Source organism: Canis lupus, chromosome 16, assembly GCF_048164855.1.
Source record: "Canis lupus baileyi chromosome 16, mCanLup2.hap1, whole genome shotgun sequence".
NCBI lineage: Eukaryota > Metazoa > Chordata > Mammalia > Carnivora > Canidae > Canis > Canis lupus.
Genome location: NC_132853.1, coordinates 42,325,333 through 42,341,664, shown reverse-complemented (window position 1 = coordinate 42,341,664; position 16,332 = coordinate 42,325,333). Strand labels below are relative to the sequence as shown.

At 52.1% G+C, this 16,332-nt stretch overlaps 2 protein-coding genes across 4 annotated transcripts in view; both read right to left on the bottom strand.

Annotated features, from left to right (window-relative positions):
• Positions 1–5,915: 5,915 nt before the first annotated feature.
• FZD2 (frizzled class receptor 2) lies at positions 5,916–8,103 on the bottom strand. Its single transcript, XM_072780874.1, has one exon. It carries the CDS (start codon positions 7,729–7,731, stop codon positions 6,034–6,036), a length of 1,698 nt encoding a protein of 565 aa, XP_072636975.1. The 5' UTR covers positions 7,732–8,103; the 3' UTR covers positions 5,916–6,033.
• An 8,091-nt stretch (positions 8,104–16,194) lies between these two features.
• The window catches only part of LOC140606855 (uncharacterized), a 32,385-nt gene continuing 32,247 nt past the window's right edge, over positions 16,195–16,332 (bottom strand). For all 3 annotated transcript variants that reach the window (XR_012009071.1, XM_072780872.1, XM_072780871.1), the window contains exon 4: positions 16,195–16,325. Coding sequence is in view for 1 of the 3 variants with exons in the window: in XM_072780871.1 (XP_072636972.1) it covers positions 16,241–16,325 (85 nt within the window). In the remaining 2 variants the exon portion in view is untranslated. The remainder of the gene's footprint in view (positions 16,326–16,332) is intronic.

The window sequence follows — 16,332 nt, the reverse complement described above, 5'->3', positions numbered from 1 at the left end:
GGCCACTTTAGGCCCACTCCCTGCTGTCACATTCCCCCTCCAGGGTGAGGCCAGAGATGAGAATTAAGCACCCTCCCTTTCTCCATCCCTTCCCTGCCCCCCTCTGACTCCACCATCCTCAGCAGCTGCAGAGCCTGGCACACCCTAGGCCCCAGTCAGAGGAAGAACGGGAGACCGGAGCTTCCTGGGAGAGCCGGGGCTCTGGGCTGTGCCCTCCCCTCCCAGCGGGCTGAGGCTGGTGATTAGCTGGGTTAATTATATCCAAGCCATTTCCGATTGGCACAAGCCCACCCACCCACAGAGCCTGCCCAGAAGGCGCGCAGGCCCAGCCCAGGGTCAGGATGCCAGGGCGCCAGCTACCCTGGGAGGGGTCCTGACCCCTGCAACGGCCAAATGGGGAGGGTGGCTGCCCTACCAGCTCCAGGACCTCCTCCCCTCCCCTCCCGTCCCCTCCCCCCAGGCCTCCTCAACACTTCCTATCCCATGCTCCTTTATGCAAATCCCCCTCCTGCCCCTCCTCCTCCAGGTTCGGAATGAAATCTCGGGGCTCTGAGTTCTGCACGAGGCCCCTACATAAACACTCTGATTGGGGCTAATTATAAGGGCCAGGTTGGGAGGCTGGAGCCTTCAGAAAGCTTGGCTCTCAAACAAAGGGCCCAGGGCTCAGCCCTCAGCCCAGGCCGGCTCCTCTCCAGGCTTCATTAGGAATAAGGAGGGTCCTGGGCCTTAGGCAGTCCTCTCTGAACCCAATCAATAGTTTCTGGTCTTGTTCCACGTCCCAAGTCCTGTCTTGTCCTCTCTCTAGACATCAAATCTCAGCCCTGCTCAGATGGTTTGGAGGGACCACAAGCCTGCAGTGCAAGGCGAGGCAGCTGGGGAGGGGCTCTCAGGCCGTGAGGCTGGGGCTGGGGCAGAGCAGGAGGGTGGAGGTAGTGGGGGGAGGCACAGGGGAAGCCAGCTGTGACAGCCCTAGCCCTAATTAGCTGGCTTCAAAGCTGGCTGGAGAGAGAGCCCGCCCGCGTGTGTGCCCTGCTCACTCAGGCGGGTAAGACATTTCTGTCCTAATCAGAGGAGAGACTGAGAAAAAACACTGCCCACCACCCCCAAGAGCCTCTAGACTGTGAGCTGGCACCCAGAGTCAGGTGCAAAACCCCGGAGCACAGGAAATCGCTCTATTTTGTTAAAACTACCAGCAACAATAGGTAAAATGCCTTGAAGAAATGTACATCCTTTGATGCGGTGATGCTTTTAGGAATTAACCTAGGTAATTGGAAGAGTGCTACAATTTATTGAACTTTTAGGTGCTGGCTCTGTACCTGCACCATCTGATGTAATCCTCACACAACCTGGCGGGACAGGTACTGTCACCTTTTTACAGATGAGGACAGGGACTCAGAGATTAAGAGACTTCCACTTCCACAGGGCTCATAGCTGGCACCAGCTCATGCCTGTACTCTCTACCACGATCTGCCTGTGTCTCTGTCTTTTGCCTGTCTTTTCTCTTTTACTACAAAAATAACTGCACACTCATTCCACTCTGCTGCACTCCATAATTTGTTACCTTCCAGAGAGGCAGGATTGAAGGAACAATCTGGTTTGGGGGTGTTCCTGGTTTTGTAGACCTGATGGTTTTCCCTCCGGAACCCCCTTTCCATAGCAGAAGTGATTAGACACTTGGAGGATAGGGGTAGGACACTGGAGTCTCCCAAGAAAGTAAAGGATGTCCATTGGTTGGGATCCCTGAGTGGCTCAGCGGGTTTAGCGCCTGTGTTCCACCCAGGGCATGATCCTGGAGTCCTGGGATCGAGTCCCACGTCGGGCTCCCTGCATGGAGCCTGCTTCTCCCTCTGCCTGTGTCTCTGCCTCTCTTGCTCTCTCTCTGTATCTCTCATGAATAAATAAATAAAATCTTTTTTAAGTTTTTTTTTTTAATTTTTATTTATTTATGATAGTCACAGAGAGAGAGAGAGAGAGAGGCAGAGACACAGGCAGAGGGAGAAGCAGGCTCCATGCACCGGGAGCCCGACGTGGGATTCGATCCCGGGTCCCCAGGATCACGCCCTGGGCCAAAGGCAGGCGCCAAACCACTGCGCCACCCAGGGATCCCAATAAATAAAATCTTAAAAAAAAAAAAAAAGGGATGTCCATTGGTGAAGTGGAGATACCCGGTCATCAGGATGAGGAAATGTCTAAACCAGGAATTAGAAAGCTGGCTGGGAGAGTGGAGGGCAGCACAAAAAGGGTTCATCAACCCCCTAAAGTTACACGAAAATTTGCATGTTCATGAGAGTCTGGCCATTTCCTCCCAGGAGAAGCGCCATAGATTTTTTAGGTTTCCAGATGGGTCTGTGGCCCCAGTTTTGGGCAGCCCTGGTGGCGCAGTGGTTTAGTGCTGCCTGCAGCCTGGGGTGTGATCCTGGAGACTCGGGATCGAGTCCCATGTTAGGCTCCATGCAGGGAGCCTCTCTCTCTCTCTCTCTGTGTGTGTGTCTCTCATGAATAAATAAATAAAATCTTAAAAATAAAATCCATTTTGAGGAAAGGAGGGTGAGTCTAGAGAAGAAAAGAGACTGTGCTAGAGTGGGCAGGTAGATGATGAAAGGTCCAATGCCTTAGATGTGGTATGATCTGTGCTTGGCTTCCTTCCCCAGACATGGGCCTCACGGCACCCTGGGACAGCATCTTTCCACTTCTGGAAGCCAGCCCAGATCCAGGGCTAGAGCACCCTATAGTACAGAAGTCACCAGCTCCAGATCCTAGTGATCCTCACTCTTTGGGGATGTTCAGAAGAATGTGGTCTTAGAAAACTTCAGTGTCCTCTTCTGGGGTTGGTTCTTAGAGGACAAAGAGTTTGTGACTAATAGAACCATTTTCAGGAGGAGGAGTTGGAGGGGGGTGGAAGAGCCAAAGTCTGACCGATGAGGGAGGAGTCTGGAGGAAATGTGCCTTGAACCTAAATGGCAGAGAACCCACTGTTCCTCTGTGGTATGGGGTGAGGGTGGGAGAACAGGTAGAAAGCAGCTGAGTCAGAGACTGGCCTCAGGTGAAAGGCTTCCCTTCAGGCCCTTGACCCTCCACCAAAGCCTCACTCTTCCCCAAGGAGGCACCAACCCACTTATAACCACCCACAGGGTGACCCAGAAATCTACACAATCTCCAAGCCCATGCATTTAACTTGATTTTTCCAAACAAGGGAATGGAGACCCCTCTCCAGGTGACAGGGCTCAGGGAGTTTGACAGGGCTCAGGGAGTTTGCCTCCGGTCTCTGCTCCAGGCATGGTCTCTCCTAAATCCCCTGCACTTTGAGCTAACACTTGCCCTCCTCTGAGAGCTGGTTCATTAAAACAGTGAGAGCAGCCAGCCAGGACGTCCCCCCACGACTTCTGTAAGGTAATTAGCCCTTGGGCCCCCCCATTGGGAAGGGGGCATCTAGAACCATCCTTTCCCAAAGAGGCAAGGTTGTCATCTATCCTTTCCACCCCACCCCCACCCCCCATAAAGCCGATTTTTTTTCTGTTTTCTTGGGCCTTCTTCCCCTCCGTTGGCACACAACTTTTCAAGGAGGGGGCATAAGATCATAAGATGGAACAATCTTTACCAAAATTCCCTCCCTCTCACCCCCACTCAGGGAAAGATCACTGTCAGTCCACAGTGATATCCAGTGACAGCTCCTGCTATCACTGACAAAACATACCCAAAGCAGACAGAGTTGGGCTCCTGGGGGCTTAGATGCAGGGGGAGGGGTGCTGGGCCAGCTCTCCCCCAAATCTTCAACAGAGACCAGCTCTCCTTCCCACCCTGCTCCATCTGCACCACTGGAACCCTCCCCCCAACCCCCCCCCCCCCCCCCCCCCCCCCCCCCCCGCCCTCCCTTCTCAGGCTTTCACCATTCTTTCCCGGAGAGGCACTCACAGTTTGTAATTTAACTCTTCCCTGCAGCCCTTGTGGGGTTCCTTTAGAATTTCGCAACAAATGGAGCTACAGGGGAGTCACTCCCCTGCCTGCTTCTTTGATAGTTGAGGGAATCTCATATTGGGACTTCACACACATCATCGTTTGAGAAAAAAACTAGTTTTAACTTATAATGTTGACCACCCGCACAAATCATTTGGGGGAAGGTTATATATTTTGGGAAGGGGGCTCTGCTGAAATCCTCCGGCTTCATACATACAATTCCAAACAAAGCCAGACATACGACTTCAATTACCACCAAACATTTCCAGATCCCCTCCCCCAACATAAACTAACACACACAAACACATCGAAGTAGGGGTTCTAACTTACTTTCTCCCTTATCCCAAAGACTGCCAACAAAGGGTGGTAGGGCACCATTTCCCCCATCATTTAGCTAATAAAAAAAGCAAGATCTGGGGCAGGGAACCTCTTCTCCACCCCACCCCCAACCAAGTAGGTCTGGGGAGGGGGAAAGAAGGGGTGTGGTTTGGTTAAACTAATAAAATGTTACAACCCTGTTAAATACAATTAAAGGGCTAGATCTCTAGAAGATAATTAAATGCACTTTATTATGATTATTAGCTTTTAATTTGCACTATTATCAAGAAACAGGAGACGGTGAAAAATGGAGTTCTGTGCCATACTTGTTCCACCTACCCCTTGGTCTTCAAATCAATCCTTTGGAATTAAAATACTAAAATATTCCAAATAGTTGAGGGAAATGATGTGTATTGGAAACTGCAATTCTCATACCAGCTCAAAGATACTTTAAGAAAAGTCTTGCCTTTTATTTTGGGGGGTTGAGGGAAGATAAGAAACATCTGTTATAAACATTCTATCAATCTTGTGATATAGAATGTCATGTAAACACCCAACCCCACCCCCACAGTCACAAAGAGCCTGCCCAGAGCCTTCTTCCAAAGCAAAGATACCCACCTTTTTTTTTTTTTTTTTTCCTTTCTGGACAAGTTTGAAAAGAAACCAGTCTTTTGTCAAAGGAAAACTAAAAATCCCACCAGCCCATCCGTCCCCTCCTCCAACCCAAACCATTTTTATTGCTTTTTATGGAGAAAAAAAAAAACACCCAACAGCAAAACCCAAAACATAACACACAAACCAACCTGGAAACTTCTAACCTGAATGCCAGAGAAGATATTGGGGGGGGGGGGGGGCGGCGTGGGGGGTGGCAGGGAGCCCACTACAGGGGGAGAGACACAAGGCCATCTCCAAACCCCAACATTTAGGAGCCAATGCTCCCCCTAAAAATGGAGGCAGTCAGGATTGGTACTCAAGGTGATGGTGGGGTGGGGTGGAGGGCGGTGTTGTTTCAAAGCACATTTCACAAAGCACTACAAAGCACTTTCTGCCCACTTCAAGCGCTTGGGGCAGCGAGCTGAAAAGAAGAAAAGGGAGCAGGCTGTCCCCCCAATCTCGCCCTGTCCCCCCAATCCCACTGGCGCAGGGGTTGGTTACCCACCCCCCGAACCCCCCTCGGTTTCATCTCTTTTGGAAGTGCTCCAAAGATCGAGTGAAGGAGACCGGACTTGTGGAGAGAGAAAGGGAAAAAAATGAGAATCCAAATCTCGTTCAAAAATATCCAACAGCTTCCACAGGCGCAGCGTCAGTGAAAAGGCTCACAAATCTGGCTTTGGGAGTTGAATGTAACCCACTTCCAACCCCTCCCAGCAAACACCTCTTCCAGCAGGCCCAGCCCTGCCAAAACGCCAAAAAATTCAAACCTAAGTAGGTGATGGTGTTTGAGAGGGCACTGAAAAAAAAAGAGAGGATCCCCCTCAACGCCCCCTGCCCAGGGCCCCTCGCCGCTGCCTCCCCCTCCCCGCCCCATTTTTCTTTTAAATAGAAAATATATAGTTAAATGTACAGGCTATTTACAGTTTTAATTACAAACCTGATGGGAGTGTTGAACAGAGTTCTCTTTAAAAAGCAACCTAAAAGAGAAATGGTTTCGATTGTTCTTTATTTAAAAAAATAAAATAAAGGAGTCTGTTAGGAGGAACCCCCCCCCCAGCAGAGGCAAGCCCGGTGCGGCCCGCCGGGGACGCGGCGCAGGGGCACCCCTCACACGGTGGTCTCGCCGTGCCGGCTGTTGGTGAGACGCGTGTAGAACTTCCTCCACGAGTGCAACGTCTTGCCGGACCAGATCCAGAAGCCCGACGTGATGCCCACGATGAGCGTCATGAGGTATTTGATCATGTAGACGGTGAAGTCGGGCGACATGCGCGGCGTGTAGTGCGCCGGGCACGGGATGGCCAGGCTCTTGCAGTGCTGGCTCACCCACGAGCGCTCCCAGTGCTCCCGAAAGGCCTGCTCGTAGAAGTAGCAGGCGATGACGATGGTGGCGGGCACGGTGTAGAGCACGGAGAAGACGCCGATGCGCACCATAAGCCGCTCCAGCTTCTCCGTCTTGGTGCCGTCGTGCTTCATGATGGTGCGGATGCGAAAGAGTGACACGAAGCCGGCCAGGAGGAAGGACGTGCCTATGAACAGGTACACGAAGAGCGGCGCCAGCACGAAGCCCCGCAGCGGGTCCAGGCTGTTGAGGCCCACGAAGCACACGCCGCTCAGCAGGTCGCCGTCAATCTGGCCCATGGCCAGGATGGTGATGGTCTTGACCGCCGGCACGGCCCACGCGGCCAGGTGGAAGTACTGCGAGTTAGCCTCGATGGCCTCGTGGCCCCACTTCATGCCCGCCGCCAGGAACCAAGTGAGCGACAGGATGACCCACCAGATGGAACTGGCCATGCTGAAGAAGTAGAGCATCATAAAGAGGATGGTGCAGCCCTCCTTCTTGGTGCCCTGCACCACCGTGCGGTAGCCGTCCTCGGAGAAGCGCTCGTTGCACACGACGCGCTCCTGGAGCACGAAGCCCGCGATGTACGCCACCGAAACCATAGTGTAGCAGCCGGACAGAAAGATGATGGGTCGCTCCGGGTAGCGGAAGCGCTGCATGTCGACCAGGTACGTAGTGACGGTGAAGAAGGTGGAGGCGCAGCACAGCACCGACCAGGTGAGGATCCAGAGGCGCGCGAAGCGCGTCTCCTCCTGCGAGAAGAACATGGAGCCGTCGGGCCGCGCGGGCTCGCAGGGCGCCGCACAGTCGCGCTCGCCCAGGAACTTGTAGCTGAGATAGGACGGCACCTTGAGGACGCGCGGGCAGTGGAACGGGTGCTCCAGCGTGGCGTAGCGCGGGGGAGAGCCGCCGCCGCCCGGGCCGCCCGGGGTGCCCCCGGCCCCCGGCTGCAGGCCCGGCGGAGGCGCGGTGGTGAGCAGCGCCGGCGTGCCGTCCTCCGAGTGGTTCTGGCCCACGCAGATCTGCTCCGCGCCGTGGCGCGGAAAGTGCTCGCAGCGCAGGCGCTCGGGCCACTGGAAGCCGAACTTGTTCATGAGCGCCTCGCAGCCCTGGCGCGCGCGCTCGCAGATGGAGCGGCACGGCGGGATGGCCTGCTCCAGCACCGTGCACACGGGTGCGTACATGGAGCACAAGAAGAAGCGCAGTTCGGGGGAGCACTGCACCTTCACCAGCGGGTAGAACTGGTGCACCTCCAGGCCCGCGTCCTCCTGGTTCGTGTGGCCCAGAAGGTTGGGCATGATGGTCTGGTTGTAGGCGATGTCCGTGCACAGCGGGATGGAGATGGGCTGGCAGAAGCCGTGGTCCGGGATGGAGATGCCCTTCTCCCCGTGGAACTGGGCCGGCCCGGCGGCGGGCAGCAACAGCAGCGGCAGCAGCAGGCGGGGCAGGGCGCTGCGGGGCCGCATGCTGGCCGCCGCCCCCCACTCGGCTCCCGGGCGCCCCCCCGCCCCCGCCCCCAGGCCCGAGACCGCGCGCGCCTTCCCCGCCGCCGCCTCGCCGCCGCCTCCCGCGCCTCTGCAAAGTTTGCTGGCGGCCGCAGAGTTGGGGAGGCCGGGCGGGGGAGGGGGGCGGCGCGCCTGCCGGCTTGCTCGCCGCGGTCCGACTGAGCCGCCGGAGACACCGCGCGCCGCTTGCCCTCTCTCTTCTTCCTCCTCCTCTTGCCTCTCCCCTCCCTTCTCCGCCCAGCGACTTCTTTGTGCCTTCCTCCAGCCCTCACCTCGGCCTCTCCGATCCCAATTAGTCGGTTTCAAGGGGGCCCCCGCCAGCGGCCCCGCCCTCCTCTCAGCCCCCCAAAAAAGGGATCCTTGAAACCGCCCCGTCGAGCTCTAAGCACCATCCCAAAATGTGCTCTCGGCCAATCAGATTTAAACCCCGGGACCAGCCCCGAGGGCTGGATTGGTCGACCGCAACATAATGAGATCAGAAACCAGATGCCAACAAAACTTTCCCCCCCCCCTTTTGCTTTTTAAAGAGACAAGCTATTATTATATTAAGGGCTGTTTGCCCAGCACAGGATTTCTCCGGAGTCGTGGCGGCGAGATCCGGAGACACTCATTCCCCAGAACCGCGGCAGAACCAAGCCCCTAGCCCTGGATCACGCTTCTTCTGGGGCGGGGGTGGGGATGGCTCAGGCGCGGTCCTGGGTAGGGTCTCTTTAAATCCTTGCCTCCGCCTCTGCTCCTAGAACCCCACCTATTCCAGTCCAATTTTTCAAATCAAATGAAAAATCTCAAGTTTAAGAACAAAATTTTAAGAGAGAGAGGAAGACTTGAAAAAAGGGGGGGAGGCGGCTCACAAAGACTTTTGTCTCAGCTCTTTCTCGAGGAGTCGGGACAAAAGTTTCACTTCACCCAGTAGTAGACCCCTAGGAGTTTGCCTCGCCCCCTCCCCCTTAAACACACCCTTAAATAACTCTCTGAAAAATGAGAGCCTGTCTCTTTAAGAGGCTCTTAAAGGGGCCTGGACTCCGGGGCGTAATTGCCCCGTAGCGAGCACAAAGGAGCCCATTATGGTTCTTTGTGTTCGGTGGCACCTCAAAGTGAGAAAACTCAGGAACTTAGAGGCCCCGAGCTGGAGGGTTGGGGCGGGGGTGGAACGGGGAGAGGTGAAGGAGAATAGCCTAGAGCTGCGCCTTCTCCCTCCCCCTTCTTCCGAGGCAAATCTTAATTATGCAAAGTAAAGTTTAGTTGCCATAACGAGGAGGTCTTAATCGAAAGTTAATGGTGGGGGGTGGGGGGTGACAGGCAGTTTGAGTGAAGAGATGACTCTCTTAGGCCGTTTGGGGGCATTTACCTCCTCTCTCCCCACCTCTGCCTCCGCCCCCTAAAAGCTTCCAGATACTGTCTCCTGGGAGAGAGGGGAGCTTTACCCAAATCTTAAGTGATTCCACACCAGAAAGTGATGGCGTGTGTGGCGAGGAAGAGGGATGGGGGTGGGGGGTTTGTGGTGGATTATCCACCCCTCCCCCCATCTCTCACCTGGTTGGGCTTGGGTTGTGGTGGCCAGAAGGGTTCCTACTACTTTAGAAAGGTCTTTTTTTTTTTTTTCCCCTCCTAGGATTTTAAATTTGGGAAGTGGTGGGGGTGGGGGGGCGGATTGGAAGGATTTGCATGTAAATCTCCAGGGCCTGATACTGGATGATGGATCAATTATTTCTATTGTCTCTCTGGAGGGAAGGGGGGGGGGTGCTTAAAAAGAAAATTGAGTTTTGAAAACCCTTTTGCTTCTCAGTACAAACCAAATCCTCCCAGCCTGGTGAGCCGGTTCCTCTCCAATCTAGAAAAGGACTGCTTTACAAACAAAACAGAAACAACAACGAAAGACATTTGAGAAAAAGAAAGAAGAAAGCAACAGGCAGAAGAAAAAAAATTCTAAGTAGATACATACAACAGATCCAGGTTTGACAGGATTCTTTTTTTTTTTTTTTTCTGGATTGAATGATAAACAGATTTTCGAGTTCTTTGCAATGTGAAAATGTTCCTTACTGTATCCTGGAGAAGTTGCCTTTTCACTACTTTAGGAAGAATATTTTCCCTCAAAATCAGGGGGTTACACTTTTTTTGCTGTCCATTCCAATTCCAGTTCACCCCCAAATCCACTTGGTTACAGAGCAATTTAAGGAAAGGTAAGTTGTACTCTGGGGGGGCCCAAACCGAGCCTGAGGCGCCCCTCCTTTGGGCTCCCCTCCCAGTGTCTCCCTGCACATCTCTAGAGCTGGGACGAAGCCTCTGAGCTGAGCAGGGAAAACAAAAATACTACTCTCCACTCAGGAAGCTCACTGTCTGATAGGAAATTGAAAGTCAATCTCCAATAGAATTGCAGCATCTTCAATTTCCTTCCATGACAAACCTGTTTTCCTGCCCCAGGGCCAGTTTTGAGTGACAGTTATCGCTTCCCGAGCCACCCCTACAAACGGGGAGCTGGAGGTGGAAAAAAAGAAATAACACGTATTCTTTCATTCACTCAAGAAAGCACTCATTCCTTCAACACACTTTTGTCGAGTCTTCTAACTTCAAACCACTGGGGTAGGTGCTGTGGGCAACGCAGATTAAATAAATGGTAGCATCTCTGCCCTTCGAGAGTTTATGGCATCCCTGAAGAGCAATGATTCTACTAAGACTTTACATTTGTCTAGCATTTCTATGTGAAGTAAGAAATCATGATATTTCATGATTTCATGATTACTCTTATCTTCCGCGAGGGTCTGCAGTGTGAACAGGACCCGAACCTACATCTTCAGATTTCAAGTCTATCCACCGTACATTCCACGCCACAAACCTTTCAACAGCAGGAGATCTGTAACTAAAGGAAATTAACAGATTCTCTCAGTTTTTTTTTTTTAAGATTTTATTTATTTATTCATGAGAGACACACAGAGAGAGGCAGAGACACAGGCAGAGGGAGAAGCAGGCTCCATGCAGGGAGCTCCATGTAGGACTCGATCCCGGGACTCCAGGATCACGCCCTGGCACCTGCCTGGTGCGAAAGGCAAGCACCAAACCGCTGAGCCAACCAGGGATCCCAGATTCTCTCAGTTTAAACACTAAATGATGTCATCTGATAGATACCCCACTTAGTTCTGATTTTTTTTTTTTTTAATTAGCTTGAGCATTGACCTCGACCTGATGATCCCTAACTTGAAGAGTTATTTCACTTCTTTGAGCCTAATTCCCCTATCTGCTAAGTGGTAGTGAGACAACAGATTTTTTAAATGTGAGACTACACATCCAAAGTAATTTCAGAATGACAGGAAAACATTTTATTTTTAAATATTTTATTTACTTATTCATGAGAAACACGCACACACACACACACACAGAGCAGCATAAACACAGGCAGAGGGAGAAGCAGGTTCCATGCAGGGAGCCCAATGTAGGACTCGATCCTGGGTCTCCAGGGTCACACCATGGGCTGAAGGCGGCGCTAAACTGCTGAGCCACCCAGGCTGCCCAGGAATACATCTTATAATCCTAAAGAATCTTTCAAAACATGAAGTTACATGAAATAAATATTTGTTCAGCAAACATCTTGAGTATACCTGGTAGCTACTACCATTTTTTGAGCTCCCACTGAGCACTGCACATACATATGTATACAAAGTAGGTATTGCATTGTGTTTATAGATGAAGAATCTACAATTAAAAATAAAATAAAAATTCATTAAAAATGAAAGCTCCAGTTTCAGGAAGCTGAGGGGTGACAGTCTGTCATCTGCTGCAGAGTACAGCTGCTGTTCAGCCCCGAGGAGGAACATTTCTGGTTGGTCTTGGGTTTCTGCGGTAGGTTGGGAGCCCAGGTGTCCCCAGTGCACAGTATCAATGCTACTTCTCCAAATCTTGAGGCACTGCTGTCAATCATCTCTCAATTGACCAATCTGATATCTGGGATAATTGTTGAGTGCCCACTGTAATGACCCCAGGCACCCTGTTTCATGGGATAGTGCGCTAGAGCAGAAATCTCAACAGAACACAGCAAATAGCTGGTAGAGAGGAAAGAAACCTGGTCTGGGGCTCAGAACATCGGGGCTGTGGTTAGGCTCCACCTCACATCTGCCAAGTGAACTTGGGCGAGTCAATTTTCCTTCCTTAGCTTCAGCTCCCTCATCTGTAGAAGAGGATCACAAAAACGTTTATTGATCTTCCCTTTGGGCCAGATATAGGAAACTGTGAGAATAATATGTTTGGGTCATGGAAACTGTCCTTGCTCGAAAGGCTTGTGTGTTACAGATAAGTGAAAAGACAGCCAGTCAGCAAAATCCAGCACACCACGGGCGTGCATGCTCAGAGACAGCACAGGGAGGGAACTTCTCTCGGCTAAGGAAACCTGAGGGGCTCCACTCCAGGCTCCTTGCTCTTACACAAAAATCCTCTTGTCTCTGGCCTTTCATTTTGCCAAGGGAAAGAGTCCAGGCAATTGCATGCATCCCTGTCTCCTCCTCACTTCTTTCCCCTTAGAACTCCTGCCTTCCAGAGAAATCATGCCTGCCCCCAGCAAGGTTATGCGTCCTTTCTTTATTTCTTCAATCCTGGGTCAGTATTCTTTCCCTCCAGAAGCACCGAGCTCCCTCCACCCTAAAGGGCAAGGGTGTGTATCTGTTTAGGAGGAGAGGGCTGAGGAAGAGAACATGATTTCGCATACTTTGAATCCTCAAAGGTTTTATCCTCTAAGCAAAAATACTCTCAAGGGAAAAATGGGTTTGAGCCTAAAGAGAATCTACTTGGCTACCTGTCCCCCAGCCCACAAGATATCTCTCTCTGCTTTGCAAGAATCTTCCTTTTCTCTCCTGTCTCCTCCAGCCTGGCCACTGAGACCTGGAATCCGCCTTCAGGTGAGATGCTGAATTTCCTCTTCCTGAACTGCGGTCCTCCATTTAGCTCTCAGGGAACCAGCCCTTAGAAATGGGCCTCAGAATAATCAGGTCTAGGACTCCGCGAGCCCCCACTTCCTGGCCACTGGAAGGTGGCCCCCTTCTGTGTACTTCACCCCACCCCCTGCCAAATTCCAAGGCTGCCCCCAGGCTCTGGGGACAGAGCTGGAGAGGAACTTGGCAGAGTCCAGCTGTTAGGTCCTTTATCTCTCTAGCACCCTTCCCCAAGGTCTTTGGATGGCAAAATGGGCCATAAAAGGATTAAACAGATATAACAGATGATCTATTAATTAAGGACTTTAATTAGCCCAGGCCTAGGCCAAGAAAGAACAAGGTGTGGGCTGCTCAGAGCCGAGGAGGGAAAACAAAGCTGAAAAATCAGTGTTGAGTTTGGTGAGTGAGGTTCTCAGGGGTGACTCTGCCTTCTCGGTCCAGGAAATAAGCATCTCTGGGAATGGATGAGTCAGATATTTTGTCTCCTGGAAGCTTCTAGAACCTAATGCCAAGAGGAGAGGAATGGAAGAGCCTGAATCATAGAGTTGTAGATGTAGAAGAGTCCTCAGGGGTGATGCTCTCTTGGGGAAGGATGAGCAAGATAGGTTTGCTTCCACGGTGGGGTTCCCTCCTGCTCCCCCAGAGCGCCTCTTTCTGCTTCCAGCTGCACCCCGTCTCCTAACTTGCTCTCTTTTTTCCCCTCATTCTTCCTTTCTTTTCACTCTCCCAGAATTTCTCTCATTTTCCTCCAGGCTGGGCCACCTCACCCCCTCCCCTTTCTCTTTCCTGTAACTTAAGCTGTAGTTGGGAGTTGGAGGAGCCCGGCTGGTTTGAAAGGAGGCCCCACTGCTTTTCAGGGAGGAATTGAAACCATGGAGCTGGGGGTGAGGGGAGGCCGAGGGGGAGGGGGCAGCTTGAGGAATCAAAGCGGCTGCGGCTCCATCTGGGAAACCAACTTTGATTTACTAGCAAGGACCTGGCTCTCTAACACCCCCCCACCCCCCTTTCCCTGGACTTTGCTTTGTGGTGATAACTGGGGGTGGGGTGGGGGGCTGCCTCCCTCCCCCAGCCTGAAAGCCAGTTCTGGGAGAACCAGCCAGAGGAAGGCCCAGGGGATCCTGGCTCAGTAGGGCTGCAGGAGCTTCTAAAGGGGGCCCTGGGTGTCTGCAGCTGGGTGTGGAGGGGAACCCCCAGGAAGAAGGCCCTGCTCTGACTTGAAGTGATGTCCTCCCCAGAGGAGTGGGGCTGGGTTGGGGGTGCCACCAGGAGGTGATCATGGCTTCTTCATCCCTCTGTGGCCTTGCCCTCAGACCTGGGGGTTTGGGGGCTGGGGCTGGGGCATGAGAACCTCGAAAACAAAATGACTGAGAAAGAAAAGGAAAATCAATTTTAACAGATTATTTTGTGTTGAAATTCAGTGTGGGCTGCAGACAACACTGGCTTCCAGTGGGGACTCAAGACATCTCTGGATGGCAATGCCCGCCCTCTCCTCCTGTCCTCTCCTGTCTCCTCCTGCTGTTTCATCTTGTTCTTTATCTATCAAATCCTTAAACTCAGGACACCTGAGTGGCTCAGTGGTTAAGCATCTACCTTCAGCTCAGATTGTGATCCTGGGTCTTGGGATCGAGTCCCACATCAGGTTCCCCGTGGGGAGCCTGCTTCTCCTTCTACCCATGTCTCTGCCTCTCTCTGTGTGTCTCTCATGAACGGATAAATGAAAACTTAAAAAAAAAAAATTCCTTAAGCTCCCTAAGGTTTAGGGTGCTCTCACACCACTGCAATCAAACTAGGATCCCAAGGGTCCTGAACACCAGTGCAGGGCTGTAAGAGAGAACACAGTGAGTCACAAGCTCCAAGAGGTGCTGGTTGCTAACTGACAACCTGGTCTTCCTGGGTGCTGTTGGTGTTGGGGATCGGTTTAAATCCCTAGATTCCTGGGTTCCAGCAGAGCCCCCTCCTCTTGCAACCCCACCTCACTGGTATTTTTCATGATCCAAACATCCAGTCTTTAGGACCAGCTCCCAGGGCAGCTCTCAGTAAGGAGAGGAAGGAGCTAATTTGGCTAATTGTGTCCCCAACAAATGGAACTTTCTCAGAACTCACAGCACTATGCTGAATTGCCCCATCAGAGCTCCTGCTCTGGGACAATGTTCCTGAAAACCTGGAGTCCACTTGCATCAGAATCCTGGAAGAATTAAAAAAAAAAAAGAATCCTGGAAGAAGGGGCCCTGGGGCAGGATTTGCTGATTAAAATACAGATTCCTAGGTCCTCCCAATAATCAGAATTTATAATCCCCTAGTAATTTATTTATTTATTTAATCGAGAGAGAGAGAGAGAGAGAGGCAGAGGGAGAAGCAGGCTCCTGCTGAGCCACCCGGGCTACACCCCCTAGTAATTTTTTAAAGATTTTGTTTATTTATTCATGAGAGACACAGAGACAGAGAGAGAGGCAGAGACACAGGCAGAGGGAGAAGCAGGCTCCAGGCAGGGAGCCCGACGTGGGACTAGATCCCGGGTCTCCAGGATCGTGCCCTGGGCCAAAGGCAGGCGCCAAACCGCTGCGCCTCCCAGGGATCCCTCCCCTAGTGATTCTTATGCACACTCCGGAGCTCTCTGCTCTTCAGAGCACTCAGTTAGCTTTCTGAGAGTCCCTGGTTAATCTTGGCAGCTGCCCAGTCTTGCTCTGTCCCCCCCCCCCCTCCAAACTCATTCAACAAACTTTCAAACTCTAACCCCAGTGTTGCTTTCCAGGGTCGATTTCTGCCACCCTTTCCCCAGTGCGGTGGACAAGATGGACTGGCCTTCAGCATCCATTCCCACCTCCTTCTAGGTACCTTCCTGCACTACAGACGTTGGAAAGCCAAAAACTCATCTCTTGGCCTCCCTTGCAGCTAGAGGTCCGGATGCAAAGTGCATTCATGCGGGACTTGGAGGTTCGATGGAGATGAGACCACAATCTTGCTGCTCTATTCCTGCTGGCAGGCAAGATCTTGGGAAGGAGGTGCACTCCGTGTTCAATGTCTGTGGCAGGAGTAGAAGCCAGGCACTGATCCCTGTGGGGCCACAGGGTTGCCTCCGTTAGCTTAGTTCCAGGGGTAGCCTCATCATTCTCCCTACCTGATTGTGGCAGAGGCGGCAGCTCCTCCTGGAGGGTCATTTCTGTGGCTTCATTATAAAGTCTGTTCTTTCAGTCCATCTAACAAATTTTTTTAGGATTTTATTTATTTATTTATGAGAGAGAGCAAGAGAGAGTGTGAGAGAGAGAGAGAGAGCATGAGCAGGGGGTGGGGGGAGGGTAGAGAGAGAAGCAGGCTCCCCACTGAGCAAGGAGCCACTTGTGGGGCTCGATCCCAGGACACTGAGATCAAGACCTGAACCAAAGGTAGCCAGTTAACGACTGAGCCACCCAGGCACCCCTCCCTCTAACAATTTGGCAAGCACCTATTTCCCCATTGTCTTCGTCTGCTTGGGCTGCCATAATCAAATACCATAGACCAAATGGCTTCAACAACAGAAATTTATTGTCTCAGTTGTAGAGATTAAAATTCCAAGATCAGGGTAGAGCATGGTTACGGGCTACTGAGGTCTCCCCGCTTGCAGGTGGCTGCCTTCTCACTGTGTGTCCACAGGGCTTTCCCCTGCCGA